Below are 19611 nucleotides of genomic sequence, written 5' to 3'. Positions count from 1 at the left end.
CTTAACCTGCCATGAAATCTTTTCTCCCTCAAGATAAACCTCACAGTATCATCATCCTATCTTCTCATGTGGATGGATAAACCCCACAACAACCCAAACACAATTGTCATGTGAAGCACACACATACACACATAAACCCAAACAAAAAAACTTTCCTTTTTGAACCCTGTTGTGGGCAACCGACGAAAGCATTGAGTCCATTGTAAACAACAAACCCTAAAACCTCAGGGCTAAGCAAAAAGGGGCAAAGAGGGCAACTTTTTGCTGGGCCTTGTCCTCCCAACACGGTAAAAACCGGCCCTTTTCCCCCCTCAATCGTAACCCCAACGCGCTCTCTTTTCCTTCCTCTTCCCCATAAAAACCTCCGCTGGGAAACAAAAGAAAGCTCTTGCGGAATCCCTACCCGGCCTCCCTCCCCTCCGCTCTCTTCCCCTCTCTATCTCCTCTTTCCACTCCTCCGGTTTGGGGGCGGCGGGGCATGGACGTGCACCACCCGCCGAATGCGGCGGCGGCGGCGGCGGCCGCCGCCCTCGGCGACATGTTCCCCCAGGAGCCCGCCATGGTCGGTTTCTTTTCCCACCACCCCCCTCTTCCCCGCTTGTTCCGGTTGATTGTTTGTTCCCCTGCGAATAGGACTTGTTCCCCCAGGTTCCCCCCGGCCAAGAACCGGGGGTTTTGGTTGCTTCGTTGCGAGGGAAGGCGTCGGCGGACCAGGGGTTCTTGGTTTTTGAATGCTTTCTTGGATGTCTTCTGGGTTGCGCTTCTGCAGAGGAATATTTTGCGGGGTTTAGGCGCCGCCGCCGCCTGTTCAAGAATTATGGGGGTTTAGGTTGGTTCATGTGCAATTCCTTGAACCCTAGGTGGTTTCGCCGGTTTCTTGCTCCCTTTAGGATGAAATTCCTCTTGAATGTTTGGAACACAGAGGAAAAAAGAAATGGCGGCTCTGTTCCTGTGTTGCTTTTACTGTTTTGGTCCTCTCCCGTGGAGGAATCCTTCTGTTCACGTTTGTGTCTATTATTAGGAGAATATTGCTTTGGTTGGAGGGAAGAGGTTTTCAATTTCTTCAGCAATTCAATGGTAACTGCCGCCCGGCGAGGGGGGATTTTTTTTCAGCCACCGTGCAATAATTGTTTTATCCCCTTACTAGGGTTCATGTCAGGTTCATCACGTTCTTTCAATTATCCATTGGGGAAAAGTATTTATGTTTCCCTTTCGTTGTGATGTCACGGAAGAAAGAGGAAAAGCAATGCGTGTCTTGAATCAATGTCGATGTGCATATGTTCCTTCCCTCCTGTCATTGTCATTGCATAGGCGCATCCACTGTTAATATCCTTTTGGCCGCTGTGAGAGGATGCGTATGCAAGATTGTGACAGAGATATTGTGGTTTTTTTGTACTATCAATTTGGGTGGAAAACTTTAGGACTAGAAACGGTGACAATGGCAGTCGGCATCTCAATTTTGCCTGAAGGGTTCTTCAGTTTTGGTCTGTAACTCCTTGAAGGATTCAAGGAAACATATTTCCATCTCATCACTTATTATGAAATGCATCAGTTATGTTCCTCATATTTAGCTTTGACTGAAGTTCGTGGACTACTGAACTGTTTAATTGCATCCTGTTGTGAGAAACTGCCATGGTGGTTTCTGCTCCACGGTGTTTAATTGCATTGTAAAAGCATGACTTCTAGTTTCGTTCCAGTAACTTAATTTTCCATTGGAATCTGAACTCAAGTATCACTTGCCAATGCGAATGCCCCCAAAGCAATTTTTCTATTGATTGATGGTGTGGACTTGAATTAGTTCAAAAAGTAAAGGGTGCTGACTGTAGGACTGTTTGTTCTTCGATAGTAGTTTTATTCAGTAATCTGTTTGGAAATTTTGTTACTCCATACTTCTACTCTTTGCTTGGGAACCATATTGCCAATGCAGTCCCTAGTCGATTAAGGCTTCCCTATGCATTCCATTCATTTTATTCATCCTCACATGCTTGTTTCTTGGCAAAAACATAGAACAGGACCTCTATGAAAAGTAGATTTCCTTGCAGTTGTGTAATTCCATTTAGTGATATATTCTTAGACAATCAGTTTGGCCATTTTGTCTAAACGTGCCATGCTACTCTTTTTTGATCTGCAGGAAAGTGAAGACAGCAGCACAGAGTGGCTCTCCATCTATTTAGAGGACTGCTTGACTAACCCTGCATCCTACCCTGTCTCCGAGGAACAAGCATCTGTAAACCCAAACCTGCCACATCCTTCATCTTCCAATCCCAGAAGAAAGAAGAGAAGCCTGGCCTCTGTTATAAGAGATAGTGATGAAGAATATTTCCTGATTGTTGAGCCACCACTACTACTTGATCAGAAGCATTGGCTAGCAGAGAGTGAGCTCATCCTCCCCAAGAAAGACAAGGACCAAGAACTTGTCCAAAAACTGGAGCAGGAACACGAGGAAGAATATAAGCCCTACACTGTGCAGTTCAAGCAAGAGCAGGCGGTGATGAGGTGTAGCGTTTGTTTGTCCAACTCCAACCAAACACCACAGCAGTGGCAGGGCGGTCCATCAGGGGCATTATTGTGCAACACGTGTAGCCTGAGGCTCAAGGCAGGGAACGGGTTCATCAAACTGGAGCGCTGCGGCCAACAAGTTGACGAAGAACAAGATCATGGAAGGGGGCAGGATAAGAGGAAGATCAAGAAGACCACATATTATGGAGATGATGAGGAGCCTCCGCAGGAGAAGAGGAGGATCAAGAAGACTTCATTTGTAGATGAGCAGGGCAAGAGGAGGACTAAGAAGACGTATGTGAACGAGGAGGTCCCACTGGAGGAGCCAGTGAAGCGGTGCACCCATTGCCTGTCCCACACGACGCCACAGTGGAGGAGCGGCCCTCTAGGGCCCAAGACCCTATGCAACGCGTGCGGCGTGAGGTACAAGTCCGGCAGGCTGCTGCCGGAGTACAGGCCCGCCAACAGCCCAACCTTCGTGAGCTTCATGCACTCCAATTCCCACAAGAAGGTGATGCAGATGAGGAAGAGTGTCGAGAACGAGCACGAGCACGAGTACTCACACTCGGATATGTGAGCTTCTGCCGGTGGTCAGGAGCATCTCCTGAGTCTGTCGCATCGGGTCTTAGAGGCCATTGGGCCGTAGTCATGTAGATCATCAGTCAGGAGGAAAGAATCGAACGCGAAAATCCGATTAGGTCTCAGTTGAAACTCCTTGTTAGCTCTAGTAGTCAGTCTTTCGCTTGAGAGAACCATTTCTCTTGTCCTGGATTCGTCGTCACTTGTGGTTGGTTGATACAATATTATGCCCTCCATTATATCGCGATGTTATGCTATGTTTTCCTGTCCCCTTTCCGAGTTTTGTTTGCAGGGCTGAAGTTGAACACAGCCCTGTTGCATTGTTGTTTTGCATCATGTGATCTTGGCACTGCTGACTTTTTCCTAGGCTGGAACAGAGTTTAGTTTAGTTTAGTTGTTGGATTTGCAAGAGAAGTGCTCTCTACCCAGCATGCATGCTCACACACAGCATTGACATGCATCTAAAAACACTGGATCAGGTTTTGTTTGCAGGGCTGGAGTTGAGCAGCCCTGCTGCATTGCTGTTTTGCATCATGTGATCCTGGCATTGCTGACTTTTTTCTAGGCTGCAACAGAGTTTAGTTTAGTTTAGTTGTTGGATTTTCTAGGCTGCAACAGGTTACTGGAGTCCATGTGTTGTGTATGCTGATGCTCACAGTTGTTTACATTGGATTTATCAAATTTTCCTGTGAGGGCTGGGGGTGTGCTTTTGCTGGTGTGCAAATGAGATAGATATTTTCTTCTTGTTTCTGCAATCTTCAAGTCCCACATAGTTCCAACATCTATTTGCAGATTAGTAGATGTTCCCTGCAATCTCTCAGGGCCATCTCTTTCCTGCACCATGCATATGCAGACTCTGAACTTCCAAACCACTGATAAGAGTTGTGGCAGCAAATCTAGGCACTGCTGGCAACAATGCCACAACAGATTCAGTTCTTGAGCTTCCTGGGGTAGTCAAATAGTACTCCATCGGATGTACGGACTGGCTCCAAGTAACAAACAATCCTGCTGCAAGCATCAGGCAGGCAGGTTCAGACACAGACAGCAAGGGCCTCTCTCTCTCTCCTTCTCTCATATAATTCATAGACACCTTTTGTATCACTCACTCACTCATGCTCACTGGTGATGATAGAGCATGATGCAGGTCAGTGGTGCATGCAGCAGGTCCTTTCTTGTTTCCTCCTCACTCACTCCACAAGTGAAGGAAAGGAAAGGAAAGGTCTTGACCACCTTTCCTCTTGCATCATCATTCATGCTCAGCTCATGGGGGCCTTTCTCTCTTGTGTTGAGGCCCCAATTCCCCCCCTCCCCATTTGTGTGCTTGCAGTTGCAGTAGTACAAGCTCACAGTCCACCATTCTTCCTCTCATGCAAAGTTTTTTTTTTCTTCCTTCTTTGGCCTTCCCTGCTGCAGCAGTTAGTACTAGTAACTAGTGAAAAAGCCATGGATGGATTTTGTGCTGATCCAGGAGGATTGCCCTAGTTTGTACCTGTAACAAAATAAAGAAGTACTGTACTACTGTTTGTTTGATGAAATAAATTCCATGTGCTGCATGGGCAGGGCAGAGCCATGTGCACAAACAAACTCACCACCAGACATGTCAAACTTGTCAACCAAACCAGTTGCAGTTGCACTGAACATCACAGATTCAGATGACCATCAATATTTTTCATAGCTGTCTCCCAGCATAGAGAAGCTGGTCAAGCCTCTCGTGGTACCCAAAAATCAATGCATCATGTGTACTCCAGTACAGTGATCAGAAAGAAGCTGAGAGCAATTGAACCTAGCAGCTAGCCGAGCTGCATTACATGTGCACCCTTTCTGTCCTGTAAAACCTAGCAGCCAGCTGCAAGCAAGGGCTAGGAGCATCAATGATTCAGCACTACAGCCTAATTGACATTCTGTCACTCACCCCCTCTTTCTCCTTGAACCACATAACAGGTTTACCTGATTGCCATTAACATGTTTGTAACAGAATAAAACTAGTGTCTGATGAAATGAAGATTCCATGCATGTAGTATGTGGGCAGGGCAGCCATGTATTGTGCAGAAACAAACTCACCAGACATGTCAAACTTGCCTTAAGAGCGTCTACACCGGACTTGGCAAATCCGCCCCCTCTATACACCTGCGGGCGCGTTCGTGGACAGCGCCTGCCGACCTCTCATATGTTGCGCCGCACATCCACATACCTCAAATACCGATCCTCAAATCCATGTAATTCACGCACATCGATCATATGATACAAATTGTTTGAATTCAACGGTTCGAAACATAGTTCAACAAATCGGACATGCCAAATGAAATCAATGTCTGAGCGTGGCGCGCTTGTAGGATCACTGGGCGGGCGCCATCCATGGCGCCTGCTCCGAGCCCAGGTGAACTGTGTCCTGCTCCGCCTGCATTCTGGCCACATGATCCGCTGTCGCTGCCGCCCTCGCCGCCTCGTACTCCCTACGGTCGTTGATCTCCTTCTTGTCTGCAAGCCACTTCTTTGATGCTCATCCAAGAGGGTTTCGTCTACCAACATGATCTTCGCATCCTCCGCGTCCCGTGCGAGTTGCAACCTCTCCTTCTCAGGCTCAATCTCTCCAAATGTCTTGGCCTTCTCGAGTTCCCATTTGATCGCCGCCTTTCGCTTCTCCCTCTCAATTTCTAGCTTCTTCTCCGCCCTCTTCCAGTCCCACTCCATCCTCTCCTTTGTGCATCCAACATGACCTTGTACCTCTCCTCTTTCTTGTTCTCCCTTATCGAAAAAATGCCCGTCCATGTGGACGACATTTTTGTAGCCGCGGCGTCACGGGAGGCCTGTGCCTTCTGCCACTTGTTTCCCATGACTTGTCGGTTATTCTTTGGCACGATGGCTCTTCCATTTGTGATGATAACATCGTCCTCTTCATCGTCCAACCCAATTGATTGGTGGGAGCTTGAGCCATCATTCCTCTTCTTGTCGGACTTGAGATCGGCCACAAGTTGCGTCCACTTCGGCTTGCCATTCAATATGATCCAACAATGGTAAAAGCAAACAACTTCTTCTCCACCTTGCGATACAAAGTGGCCGCCACCTCCTTCTAGCAAACAACATATGTATGAGCACGAGAATGCAAACACAACAAGCATATGCAAATGACGACGGGATGAAGCAATTGAGCTTACGCGAGTTGCCACTCCCATCCCACTTTGAGGGCGTTTGGTCACTTGTGAGTAGTAGTTGACGTACTTGTTCACATTCCCTTGAATGATCCCCCATCGATGTTGGAGAGATGCCACATTACGGGTGGTCACGATAGGATGCGGCTCCACATACTCCTTTTGTTCGTGATACTCGTTCCAAATCTTCTCACAATACTTGTTCCCCTTTTGCTCCGTGCTGCATATTGGATCCATTCTTGTGGCTAACCAAGCTTTGACCAACTAGATGTCCTCAAATCTTGAAAATGCTGGACCTCTTGTCTTCGCCGTCTTGCTCTTCTTCTTCTTCTTCTTGCTTGCATTGGGATCGGATGTTGTCCCGACTTTAAATGCGGTGGTGCCCTCCAATTCATATTTCATTTCAGTTGGATCTTCATTGTCATTGATCATTTTCGACAAGAACGCCTCCTAGATGATCATGGTTTGCAAGCATTCATCATGTGTGAAATGAACTAGTGGTCTATGCAAAACATTGAACATGCCGTATAAACTTTGATCGGGCAGGAGCAAAGAAAACGTACCGACTCTTGTTCGGTCATTCCATCGAACATGTCGAGGGACGCCCGGGGGCCGCTGGTGCCCGTGCTCATCCGCGTCCGAACGAGTTGCGGTGAGTCACACACGTCGACCGCCGGCATCTGCGTGGGCGGAAAGCTCTCCCGAATGGCCCAACCGGCCGTCGAATCTTCCTCTATCCCAGCGGGGTCGGACGGTGTAATCTGCGTCGGCGCACGGATGGAAGGGGTGCGTGGTTCCGGGCGCGGCGGGGGAGACAACTGCTCGACCATGTCTGAACCTCCCTGCGATGCCGCCGCCGCCTCCCTCTCTCGCTGCCGGCGTCGCTGCATCTTACGGGCAACGTTCTCTGCCTTGCAAGACGGAGCCGAGGAAGGGACGCCGATGGACGAGGCGGACTGCGTCTCCGTCGCGACGGTCGGGGACAGGCTGGACGACATCTATGGCGGTGGATCAGGACCTGCGGTGAGGATGAGGAGCAAGGGTGACGGACGGCGAGGGCTCGCGGGCGCGGGAAAGGTTGTAGGGCGACGGGTGGAGGAGAAAGGGTTTGGTGGATTTGGTGCAATTTGCAGTGAGGTCGGGCTGTCGGGTCCGATGTGGCGGGCGTGCCCGGACGCCCCCATATCCGCCCCATATTTGGGCTGAATATGAGGGGTGCCGGCCAGCCCGGGCATTTGTGGTATGTTTAAGGCGCTCGTCTGCATCGAAATTTCGTGACCGGGCGGCCCGCCCGGATGTATGAGGCGGGTTTGGGGCGCCCGGTTGTAGATGCTCTAACATCACAGATTCAGATGTTGAGATGACCATCATAAATATTTTGTACCTGTCCTAAAGCATACTGGGAGGTAATATCACATGGAGTTATAGAACTTACGCTTGATGTTTAGTTTGGTGTTAGAACTTTGAAAATACATAATTGTGGTCATTTATTTTGACTCAAGCGTACATATACTATCACAAAATGCGTATACGAGCGTATCCATGTGTGTGGTCCCACTTGTCAGTGATTGAAGGCGCTCGGCTGACATATTTTTACACAAAACCCCCTTTGTTGTTTTATTTGCCAAAAAATCAACCACTCTATTGAAAAAATTAACACCATAAAATGGGGCACGCCCCCCCTCAAAGAAAAAAGAGGCGCGCCACTCTCGAACTCGCGACACACACTAACTAGTCTAACCACCACACCAATAACATTCACATGTCTGTCATGGATAGCAAATTGATATGTACTCTGTTTTTAGATGTTTCTTCAAGTTTTGTTAGGGTTTGTGTTCTACTCAGGAAGACGAGACGGCGGCGGCTCCCTGAAGATGGAATAAGATTCTTCCTGCCTAGACCCCGTTCCGGTGGTGTGTCTAGCATCGTCGGTGGGCATGTGGAGGTGTGTCTCCGGCGGATCCGTCCTTGGTGGATTTGCTCATATCTGATCGTAGTTCGTCCACATTTGCGTTTCTTCAGGTTGGATCCTTTCGATCTATGCTACTCTTTATCGGCGGCGGTTGCTATTCTGCTGCGCTGGTCCTATGGAGCCTTAGCACGACGAATTCCCGACTGTCTATTACAACAAGTTTTGCCTGACTCCGGCGAGGGAGTGCCGATGACGGCGGTGCGCCTTCGGCTTACTTCAGTGCCTGTAGTCGTCGCTAGGTGGTCTATGAACCTAAATGTAATTTTTATTATTTCTGGTGTTTGTTGTATTGTTATGATTAAAGATGAATAGATCAAAAGTTTTCTAAAAAAAATGCAGCCACCAAGTCTCCAAACTCACGACCAAAGGTTAGCACAAAAGCCGCCCTAGCAACTACAACATGCACCTGTACAAGATTAGCATGGATAACTAGACTTAATGTACTATAACAAAGACCCCGCAAAAAAAATGTACTATAACCAAGGCGCTCGTCGGCTCGTGGAGCTGAAATGAGCTATGGCCAGTGCCATTTTTATAGAAAATTGTAGATATTATGTAAATTATAATTTCAGTAGTAAAAATAATCCTTGTCAAAAAAGTAGTAAAAATAATATTTAAATATTCGTGTGTTCTAATTATTGTACATACAGACGAAATAAACTACATTTAAAATTGTTCATGAATTATTTTAAAAATATTCATATATTTAAAATAACATTTATGAATTATATAAAATGTTTGTATACTTAAATAAAAATACTTTAAAATATAAATTGTTGATATGAATATTCAATCATATATAATATTTAAATTATATAATTTTTTTATATAAGTCATGAGTAAAAATTATACACAAGTGAATATTCATAAATATTTAGTAAGTGTTTTTATTCGTCATTTTGTGTATTTTAAATAAGCCTTGAGTGTATGTTTTGTATGGATTCAGTAAACATATTTATTTAATAAACATTTTCAATGTTCGTATTTAATAAATATTTTCAATGTTCGTATTTAAATAAATAGTTTTATATATTAGACAAATTTAGTTAAATATTTTTATTTACTAATTATTTTTTGTATGTATAATATTAATAACAAACAAATATTTGAACATAATTTTATTTCTTATGTTTTACAAATATCTTAAAATAATCTTGAATATTCCTTACTAATTTTTCTTACATAATACATAGGTTTATATTTTTTTTATTTAATAATTATCATCTGAATGTACAGTATTTTTAACATGCAAATATTTGAGTATGACTTTTTTATTTACGTTTTGTAAATATCTTAAGAAAAAATAGCATGTACAAAATTGGCCGCAGTGTCTGCAGCCCATGTAAGCTCCACTGCATTCTCGTTCAATACATGTGAGATTGGTATTCATAGCTGTGATCTAAACGTGATTGGTAGAGTGGTTAGAGTGGCTACTCTAGTGATCGCGCGTCTAGTCTAGTGGTAGAGTGGTTAGAGTGGCTAGTCATGTGTTCGACTGCTGGAATATTTGATTTTGGCTTAAATTTCGTTAATTTTTGCAGTACAGTGGTTAACTTTTCTGCAAATTAAAAAATGCAAAGGGGTTTTGTGCAAAAAATGTAACACGGTGGTCGGCTCTCTTTCGTGAATAAAAAAATACAAGTGTGTTTTGTGCAAAATTGCCTCAGCCGATCATCATTAGTCACTAACAGGTGGAGCCACGTACACGAATACGCCCGCATATGCATTTTGTGACCGTATGTGCACGCTTGAGTCAAGTTAAATGACTGCAAGTTCGTATTTTCAAAATTCTAGTAATAAACTGAATATTAAGCGCAAGTTCTATGACTCCTGATGATATCACCTCCATACTGGAGCAGCATAATAGAAGCTGATCAATGGAGATGTTCAACTAAGGCGACATGAACTAGGGGAGGCCTCGGCCATGGACTAGGGCCTTTTTGAAGGCTGGCAAGTCTGCCGGGCGATGGCTTTGTAGCCGGCGAGAGAACTTGTGGTTGTTCATTTTGAAGGCTGGTTAATGTGCCGACCGCTAGCTTTGTCGCCGGCGTGACACCTTGGTGGTTGATCATTTTGTAGGCTGGCACATGTTTGTGACAAAATAATAGTAGTGTTTGATGAAATAAAGATTCCATGCAAGTAGTATATGGGCAGGGCAGGGCAGCCATGTTTTGGGCACAAACAAACTCACTAGACATGTCAAACTTGCCAACATCACAGATTCAGATGTTGAGATGACCATCATAAAATGTTTGTACCTGTCCCAAAGCATGCTGGAGTAGCATAGATAGAAGCTGCTCAATGCTCTGCTCTCGTGCTACACATGGAGGGAGGGAGGGAGGGAGGGAGGGAGTGGCAGCCTAACATCAATGCATCATGTGTACTCCGGGGTGCATTACAGTGACCAGAAACGAGATGAGAGCAATGGAACATAGCCTGCATTACATGTGCCTCCTTTTTGTCCTGTCAAACCGAAGCTAGCAAGGACTAGGAGCATCAATGATTCAGCGCTACTGCCCAATTGACATTCTCAACTGAAATAACCTTTTTAAGCTCCTGCCTCTTTTTTTTTTTTTGCCGATTTTGATCGATTCCCACACGAAAGCACAGAAGATAAAACTCCCTAAGCACAGAAGGAGTATTGCCAAACGGCCGAACCAGCCTGCTGGTTTCAAGTACACCGCGATAACCAACCAGCCACCTGCTTCTGATTGACGGATTACCTTCTTCTGAGTTGATTTACTTACTGTTGTTTCGAATTGTTCGTTTCTTCTTCTTTATTTCTTTATCGTTACACTTTTTGATAAATGATAAATGTGCGAATTTTTTCAATTTCGCTTTTTTTTTTGTAAAATCGATGAACTATTTTTTTGAATTCGATGTTTTTTTCTTCAAATTGATGAACTATTTTTTCAAATTTGATGAACATTTTTTCGAAATTTGATGATTTTGTTTTCAAATCGATGAACTCTTTTCAAGTTTGTGAACTATTTTTCAAAATCCATCAACTTTTTACAAATGTGTGCACATTTTTTTCAGATCACTGTGAACTTTTTATCCAAATTTATGAACCCCTTTTCACTTTTGTGAACTTTATTGTATTTCACTTTTTTTTTGAATTTTTTTTGTTTTTGCGATTTTTCCATATTTTATTTTATCGTTTTTTGAAATTCAACGGAGGTGAAACAACGCAATATTTTTTTACCAACAGGTGAAAGAACTCTCGAGCGAGCGACCAGGGCGTGGCGATCGAGCGCTCGCCACATGGGTCGGCCCACGAGCAGGCGCCTGTGAGCGCCAGCTAGAGGAACTGGCACCTGGAGAGCAACTAGTTAACGAGCGCTCCTTCAGGAGCCCCGCAACGATCAGCGCCACTTGGCGCGCTCTCAACCATTCGCCACGTGTCGCGCTCTGGATGCTCCCTCTGGATTTTTTTTTCGCACGCGTTTTTGGCTTTTTTAACGTTTTTTTCGACGTTTTGGTTTTCCCGCGGTCTTTCTTAGCTTTTCAATAAAAAAATTCGAAAAAACAATTTTGCGCGAAAAAACGTGTTTTCTATTTTTTTCTTTCGCGAAAGTCACGGTTTTTTTCTTCCGCGAGAGGCACGGTTGTGCTTTAGCGAGAGTCACGGCCGTGCCTTTCGGAAACGAAAAAAACGTGTTTTCTGTTTTTTTTCTTTCGCGAGAGTCACGGTTTTGCTTCCGCGAGAGGCACGGTTGTGCTTTCGCGAGAGTCACGGCCGTGCCTCTCGGAAAGGGGAAAACAAAACGCGTTTTCTGTTTTTTTTCCGAGAGTCACGGTTTTGCTTCCGCGAGAGGCACGATTGTGTTTTCGCGAGAGTCACGGCCGTGCCTCTCGGAAAGGGAAAAAGTTATGCGTTTTCTGTTTTTTTTTCGCGAGAGTCATGGTTTTTGCTTTCGCGAGAGTCACGGCCGTGCCTCTCGGAAACGAAAAAAAAACGCGTTTTTTGTTTTTTTTCCTTGCACGAGAGTCACGGTTTTGCTTCCACGAGAGGCACGGTTGTGATTTCGCGAGAGGCACGGGCGTGCCTCTTTCGAAAAGGGAAAAAAACCGTGCTCCCGGTTTGGTTTTTTCGCCCGGTTTTTTTCGTCCGGTTTTTTGTAAAAAAAAGTTTGTCAAAACCTATCAACATGGAATCCAATGGTGAAAACGGTTCGAGATTTGGACGCACGGTTTAAGAGATAAAACATTTTGAATAAACGGATCTACGAAAAAGGGAAAACTCCCAGATTGTGGGAACTTGTCGTGGAATTGTCACGGCAGATGTCCTCGAGCTAGGACTTAGTCGTGGAGCCATCACAGCTAGGAAGCTTGAAGGGGTTAATGCGGGACAAGGAACACGAGGGTTTATACTGGTTCGGCCCCTTACGGTGAAGGTAAAAGCCTACGTCCAGTTTGAGGTGGTATTGATTAGGGTTACGATCACCAGGGAGCTAAACTGCTATCCCGGCTCTCGATGAGATTGTTCTTGTCCCTAAATCGCTGCCGGATCGTCCCTTTATATAGGGAGGCTGACGCCCAGTAGCCCTCAGAGTCCCGGTCGGCTCATAAGAGTGTCCGGCTCGGACTCTCAACTATACTTGCCTTACACTACAAGTTCTACCATAATAATGATTGTAACTACGGCCTTAAGCCATATCCGGGTCTTAAGCCCATCTCTGGCCCATCGTCTTCAAGCTTGGCTCCGGGCTCCTGGCAACGACCATATGAGTAACCCGGCCCCTCATGGCGGGTGACTCTAAGGTCTATATCCTCAACATTAGGCCCCAGATTGATTTGAGCCGGCTCATGTCAATCTTCAATCCTTTTGACAGAAAAAAATCTCCGGCTTACCATTCGTGTGAAGGCCATAACCCGGCGTGACGTCATCCTCTGGACTCCGGATAATCCGCCGTGACGTCATCTTCCATTAAGCCCGTTTTTTACTCCACCAGATCCGCAACGGATCTTTGCCTTTACTGTCATCCCGAAAATCGAGGCGTCGTGGGGGGGAGATAACCACGCCACGGTCTCCTTGATTCTCGCGCCCGCTTTATGAGCTCGCCTTATAAATAGGCCGGCCCGACGGGCTTCTCTGCCACTCTTCTTCCTCCTCACGCCGCTGCCTCTCTGCCTGAGCTCGCACTCCGCCTCCGGTCTTCGTCAACCTTGGCCGCTGCATCACCCTGACTCGGACCAGACAAACGGCGGCGACCCCCGCACCTTTTCAGCTCCGGTAAGTCCTCACTACCCCGTAGAGCAGATCTGCAGTAGGGTTCATCCACGTTCTTCGTGTTCGTCACCATTGCCCGCAAGCTTCGGTAGTTCTCATAGTTACTGCCCCTGCTTGATCTTAGACCTGCATAGAACTAGTGCGGTAGTTGTTTAAGATCCATTTCACACGCAAGTAGCCTTCCTTGTACTGCATAAGAACTTTGTTCGAGCCCAAGAACTCCCTCACTTCTGTTTCTAGGGCTAGAAATTTTTTGTTTTGCCTGACCATTTTGATCCAAAAAAGTTACTGCAATATGTGAAACCTGTTTTACCACACTTAGTAAAAACTGCAACCATTGAATCTTGGCGGCTTACAATTCCGGTTTAAAGAAACCACGTGACATAGAATCTTCCGGCTTAAAGGAAACCATGCTTCGTAGAATCCTCCGGCTTAACTGTGATAAGGCCGTAGATAATCAATTTATTCTGAATGTCCCTGCGGCTTAAATAACCCACTGTACTTGAGTATATACCATTAGTCCCCTTCATAAGCCGCCACCTTAGTTTTGAACTGTAGATCTCCGGCTTATAATTAACCCGGACATTTTTTCCTTTCTGTCATAGACTGCCGACTTTCACCATGCCTCCCAAAGCTCCCATTACCTGCAACTGGATGAGGTCCAACGTGACCAACGAGACCCTAGCTGATTTTGTTAAGTCAGGATATCTGCCCAAGAAAGACATCATGTCCTACCGTGCCCCTGACCCGTCAGAAGAAAGGCCACAGCCAAAGGATGGGGAGGTAGTGATTTTTGCGGATCACATGAGCCGGGGCTTCGCACCGCCCGGCTCAAAGTTTTTTAGGGACGTGCTCAACTTCTTCGACTTGCGGCCTCAAGATATAGGACCCAACTCAGTGTCCAATATCTGCAATTTCCAAGTCTTCTGCGAGGTTTACCTTGGAGAAGAGCCTAGTCTGCTGCTCTTTAGAGAGTTGTTTTACTTAAACCGTCAGAATGAGTGTGCCAATGGGCCAAGTCTGGAGTTAGGTGGTATCTCCATCCAGCGGCGTAGGGACTGCCTTTTCCCTTACGCAGAGCCACCGAGCCACCCAAAGGACTGGAACATGACTTGGTTCTACTGCCAAGATACATCCCCGGCTGATGAAAGCCCGCTGCCCGGCTTTCGCCCAACACGTCTGGAGCCGACTCACCCACTGTCGGACAAGCTGACTCAAGCGGAGCGCCAGCCTCTGCTCCCAACTATCAACAAGATCAAGGCTCTCCTGGGCAATGGTCTGAACGGAATCGACCTGGTCCGGGTCTGGATCTCATGGCGGGTGATCCCATTGAGCCGCCGCCCCGGCTTAATGTGTGAATACACCGGACGAAAGGATGACCCTCAGAGACACAGCCGCAATGATCTTCCAGAAGATGTTGCAGAGGAGATGACCAAGGCTCTTTTAAACGAGAGCCTGGCAGACTGCGGAAGGATCGGGTTAGCCCCCTTCTGCAAGACCAACCTAGCCCCAGCGGTAAGCCGCTGACTTTAATTTTTTATCTTCTTCTGCATATAACCTGCATCTGAACCGTTTTGAGAATTCATCATTGTATTTTTCAGGCTGATGATAAGTTCTGGCGGGTAAAATATGACCATGAGGCGGCCAAGAAGGCCAGGAAGGCGAAGAAAGCCGCCAAGAAAGCCGCCCCTCGTAAAAAAGGAAGCAGGCCTACTGCTTCGGAGCTGATGCAATTAAGCGACAGCTCCGAGTCAGAGGTAACCCCTAAACGTTTAAGTTCTTGCTGTATTTGCTGTTTGTTGCTGTCCGCCTTATCAACACTTGGTCATTGACAGGATGACACCGGCGCCAGTAACCCAGTGGTTGAAGAGGTAATGTCACTTTCCTCCGACTCGGAGCCCTTGCCACAGCTGAAAGTCCGAAGGGTAACCCGGAAAGTAAGCTTTTCACATCCTTTAGCTTACCAAGAACCTCAATTTATTTTGAAGCGACAGGTTCATGAAAGCCGGCGTCACACCCGGACCAACAAGGACACCGACCTCTCCGCCGGGTTACCCGACGCAACAAGGAAGCGCCGAACTGAGGTTTTTTCCCACTTGTACCCTTTTCATCCGTTGGCGGGTGTTATCCGTCAGCCACTCAATTCTTCTGACTCCAATTATCAGGAGACCTCCCCTTCTTCGGGCGACTCTATGCAGTCGAGTCTTCCGACTTTCAAGACCGCGCCCGGGTAATGACAACCATCTCATATTATATTTGTCTGTACTTACTTTCTTTGTGCTGAATGTTTCTGTCCTTTCAACGCCCAGGCAAAGCTCACCAAGAGAGCGAAGAAGACCAGGTCAGCCGGAGTGCCGGATTTACCTGAACCGGAGGTGACGGCTCAAGAACCGCCAGCTGCCTCCGCCCCCGAGGCCACCACTCCAAAGGACACGGCACCTGAGGCCACTGCCCCAACTACCAAGGCCACTACAGAAACTTCAGTTAACCCGGAGGCCTCCGGCTCAGCTCCGCCAGCAGACGACCCGGACGTGGTAATCATCCGGACGGAGTTTGTTGAGCCGGGGAGACCGACCGTGCTGGCCAAGTGCTCCGCTAAGGGGGAGTTGCTGCAGCCCCACCGGGTGAACCTGGACCTCTCCGACTACACCAACTTGAGCATTGGAGAGCTCGTCTCTGGCTACATCAGCCAGGTGCACAAGAGCCGGGACGCGGAGGTCACCATGGTAAACCAGATCCAACAAAAATCTAAGGTATCCTTCTGTTGTCTTCTTACTTACTGCATAGTTACCTTTGCCATGCTAGCCCCCAAGTCGACGACTTATGATTGAATATGTTGTAGACTTAGGTTCCGGCTTACTCAATTGAGCTGGCAGTATGCAGATAGATACGTTCAATATGCATTAGCCCCCAAGTGCCAAGTGTATTTGCTTGGAAAACGCTTGGGACTTATATAGTAACTGTTAATAACCCGGAAATATATGCAGGCTGTTGGCAAGAAGCTAGAGGCGGACCTTGCGGATCTCAAGACCCGGCTGAAGATGCAGGAGATGGAGACCCGGAAGGCAAACGCCAAGTTTGTATCCAGCATCGCTACTCAAGAAAAGTTGAAGACCGAGTTTGATGCTGAGCGAAAAGCCTGGGCCGAAGAGAAGGCCGCACTGGTGACCCGGGCGGAACAGGCGGAGAAGGCTCTCTCTAAGAAGACCACCGAGCTCTCCGGCCTAAAGCGCCAGGTTTCCCAAATGGTGGCCGCCATCTTCGGTAAGTCGCCTCACCGGCTTTCATCAAGCTTAGAATGTTTATACCTCATGACTCATCCTTTGCCGCCGGCTTATCTGATGCTGTTAAACAGGTCCCAGAAGTGCCAACTGTTGGAAATATGCCCTAGAGGCAATAATAAATGGTTATTTTTGTATTTCTGTGTTCATGATAATAGTCTATTATTCATGCTATAAGTGTATTGTCCGGAAATCGTAATACATGTGTGAATACATAGACCACAACCTGTCCCTAGTAAGCATCTAGTTGACTAGCTCGTTGATCAACAGATAGTCATGGTTTCCTGACTATGGACATAGGATGTCATTGATAACGGGATCACATCATTGGGAGAATGATGTGATGGACAAGACCCAACTTAAGCATAGCATAAAAGATCGTGTAGTTTCGTTTGCTAGAGCTTTTCCAATGTCAAGTATCTTTTCCTTAGACCATGAGATCGTGCAACTCCCGGATACCGTAGGAGTGCTTTGGGTGTGCCAAACGTCACAACGTAACTGGGTGACTATAAAGGTGCATTACGGGTATCTCCGAAAGTGTCTGTTGGGTTGGCACGGATCGAGACTGGGATTTGTCACTCCGTGTAAACGGAGAGGTATCTCTGGGCCCACTCGGTAATGCATCATCATAATGAGCTCAATGTGACTAAGGCGTTAGTCACGGGATCATGCATTGCGGTACGAGTAAAGAGACTTGCCGGTAACGAGATTGAACTAGGTATTGGGATACCGACGATCGAATCTCGGGCAAGTAACATACCGATTGACAAAGGGAATTGCATACGGATTGATTGAATCCTCGACACCGTGGTTTACCCGATGATATCATCGTGGAACATGTGGGAGCCAACATGGGTATCCAGATCCCGCTGTAGGTTATTGACCGGAGAGGCGTCTCGGTCATGTCTGCATGTCTCCCGAACCCGTAGGGTCTACACACTTAAGGTTCGGTGACGCTAGGGTTGTAGAGATATATGTATGCGGAAACCCGAAGGTTGTTCGGAGTCCCGGATGAGATCCCGGACGTCACGAGAGGTTCCGGAATGGTCCGGAGGTGAAGAATTATATATAGGAAGTCCTGTTTCGGCCACCGGGAAAGTTTCGGGGGTTATCGGTATTGTACCGGGACCACCGGAAGGGTCCCGGGGGTCCACCGGGTGGGGCCACCTGCCCCGGAGGGCCCCGTGGGCTGAAAGTGGAGGGGAACCATCCCCTAGTGGGCTGGGGCGCCTCCTTGGGCCTCCCCCCATGCGCCTAGGGTTGGGAACCCTAGGGGGGGGAGTTCCCCCTTGCCTTGGGGGGCAAGGCAACCCCTTCCCCCCTTGGCCGCCGCCCCCCCTTGGAGATCCCATCTCCTAGGGCTGCGCACCCCCCCAGGGGGCCTATATAAAGGGGGGGAGGGAGGGCAGCATACTACAGCCTTTGGCGCCTCCCTCCTCCCCTGCAACACCTCTCTCTCTCTCGCAGAAGCTCGGCGAAGCCCTGCCGGAGACCCGCTACATCCACCACCACGCCGTCGTGCTGTTGGATCTCCATCAACCTCTCCTCCCCCCTTGCTGGATCAAGAAAGGAGGAGACGTCGCTGCACCGTACGTGTGTTGAACGCGGAGGTGCTGTACGTTCGGCACTCGGTCATCGGTGATTTGGATCACGGCGAGTACGACTCCGTCATCCACGTTCATTGGAACTCTTCCGCTCGCGATCTACAACGGTATGTAGATGCACTCCCTTCCCCTCGTTGCTAGTAGACTCCATAGATGCATCTTGGTGAGCGTAGGAAAATTTTAAAATTATGATACGATTCCCAACACCAACCTCAACCAGAGCATGGTCACCAAGCTAAAGGCCGTGTATACCCTGGTGGAGCAGCTCTACACCGGGTCACAGCGTGCCTTAGCTGTGGTGGCCCTATCCAACGAGGTGCCGACTCACCTGGCCGAAGTCCTGCGCCGGCTCGCCGTTCTACCTCAGCGGATCCAAGAGCTGCGGCGGGCCTCTGCGAGAGCCGGAGCGATCGCTGCGCTGAGCCGGGCCAAGGCATTCCTGCCGGAGTTAGACCCGGCGGACATCGCCCTTGGCTATCCAAGCCTGAAGGAAGACGGCTCAGCTTTCGATCAGAAGGACTTCGCAGCTTGCGTGAAGGCCGTACGCCCGGTGGCCACCCTTATCGGGAACGACACCGATCTGACCAAGTACCAGCCGGGTTATGATGCGGAGAATCAGAGGATTCCAACCCCTCGCAATGAAGCTCTCAACTTGATCCCGCCGGCTCGTCAGCACACCTTCGCCCCGGAGATTGACCCGGCCGGGTTAATTGACGAGGAAGCCCAATTCGAAGCTCTCAGCGGCATCGACTGGAAGTCATCAACCTTCCAGGTCTTGGGATCAGCCGGAGGAGAGGATAGGAATGAGCCGGAGACTTCAACTCAGCGGGCATCATAACTCGGCTGGCGGTTTAGCAAACAATGTTCCACCCTTTTTAGACTTGATGAATTTTGTAATAGAGTAGGTGCAACAGTTCATCTCTGTCGTGCCATCGTGCACGTATTGAATGCGAAAGTCTTTTGAAGTTGTCTCTTCGATACTTCTCCGGGTCATAATCAATCCTTCGTTTTTCTTAACCTCAAATATAGAAAGGCAAATCATAAGTCTCGGGGCGTCTTACCGTCCTGAGAATCATAAATTTTAGATAACCCGGAATATGAATCAAAAAGGACTTGTCTTCAACAGTATCCTGAATACAGCCGTAATAACACACTTATCGCCCTGTAAGCATACTTCCGGTTTAGACAACCCGGGTAACAAGGTTGGTGCCTTAAATCCGATTTACTTGCCTTGCTGACACCCATGATGTTCAACTAACACTGTAAACCAAAGTTAAGCCGGCAAAGTGAGACC

At 47.6% G+C, this 19611-nt stretch overlaps 1 protein-coding gene across 1 annotated transcript; it reads left to right on the top strand.

Annotated features, from left to right (window-relative positions):
• The first annotated feature begins 292 nt into the window (after positions 1 to 292).
• On the top strand, positions 293 to 3348 carry LOC123119190 (GATA zinc finger domain-containing protein 10). Its single transcript, XM_044538901.1, has 2 exons — positions 293 to 562; positions 2132 to 3348. The coding sequence occupies exons 1-2, from the start codon at positions 479 to 481 to the stop codon at positions 3074 to 3076; spliced, it is 1029 nt and encodes a 342-aa protein (XP_044394836.1). The 5' UTR covers positions 293 to 478; the 3' UTR covers positions 3077 to 3348.
• Positions 3349 to 19611: the final 16263 nt, after the last annotated feature.

Source organism: Triticum aestivum, chromosome 5D (assembly GCF_018294505.1).
Source record: "Triticum aestivum cultivar Chinese Spring chromosome 5D, IWGSC CS RefSeq v2.1, whole genome shotgun sequence".
Taxonomy (NCBI): domain Eukaryota; kingdom Viridiplantae; phylum Streptophyta; class Magnoliopsida; order Poales; family Poaceae; genus Triticum; species Triticum aestivum.
The sequence above is the reverse complement of the archived record's forward strand: the minus strand, read 5'-3'. Positions and strand labels throughout refer to the sequence as shown.

Coding starts and splice junctions, on each gene's coding strand:
- LOC123119190 (XM_044538901.1), top strand. CDS start 479: ATGGACGTGCACCACCCGCCGAATGCGGCGGCGGCGGCGGCGGCCGCC. Junction 563..2,131: donor TCCCCCAGGAGCCCGCCATG/GTCGGTTTCTTT, acceptor TTTGATCTGCAG/GAAAGTGAAGACAGCAGCAC.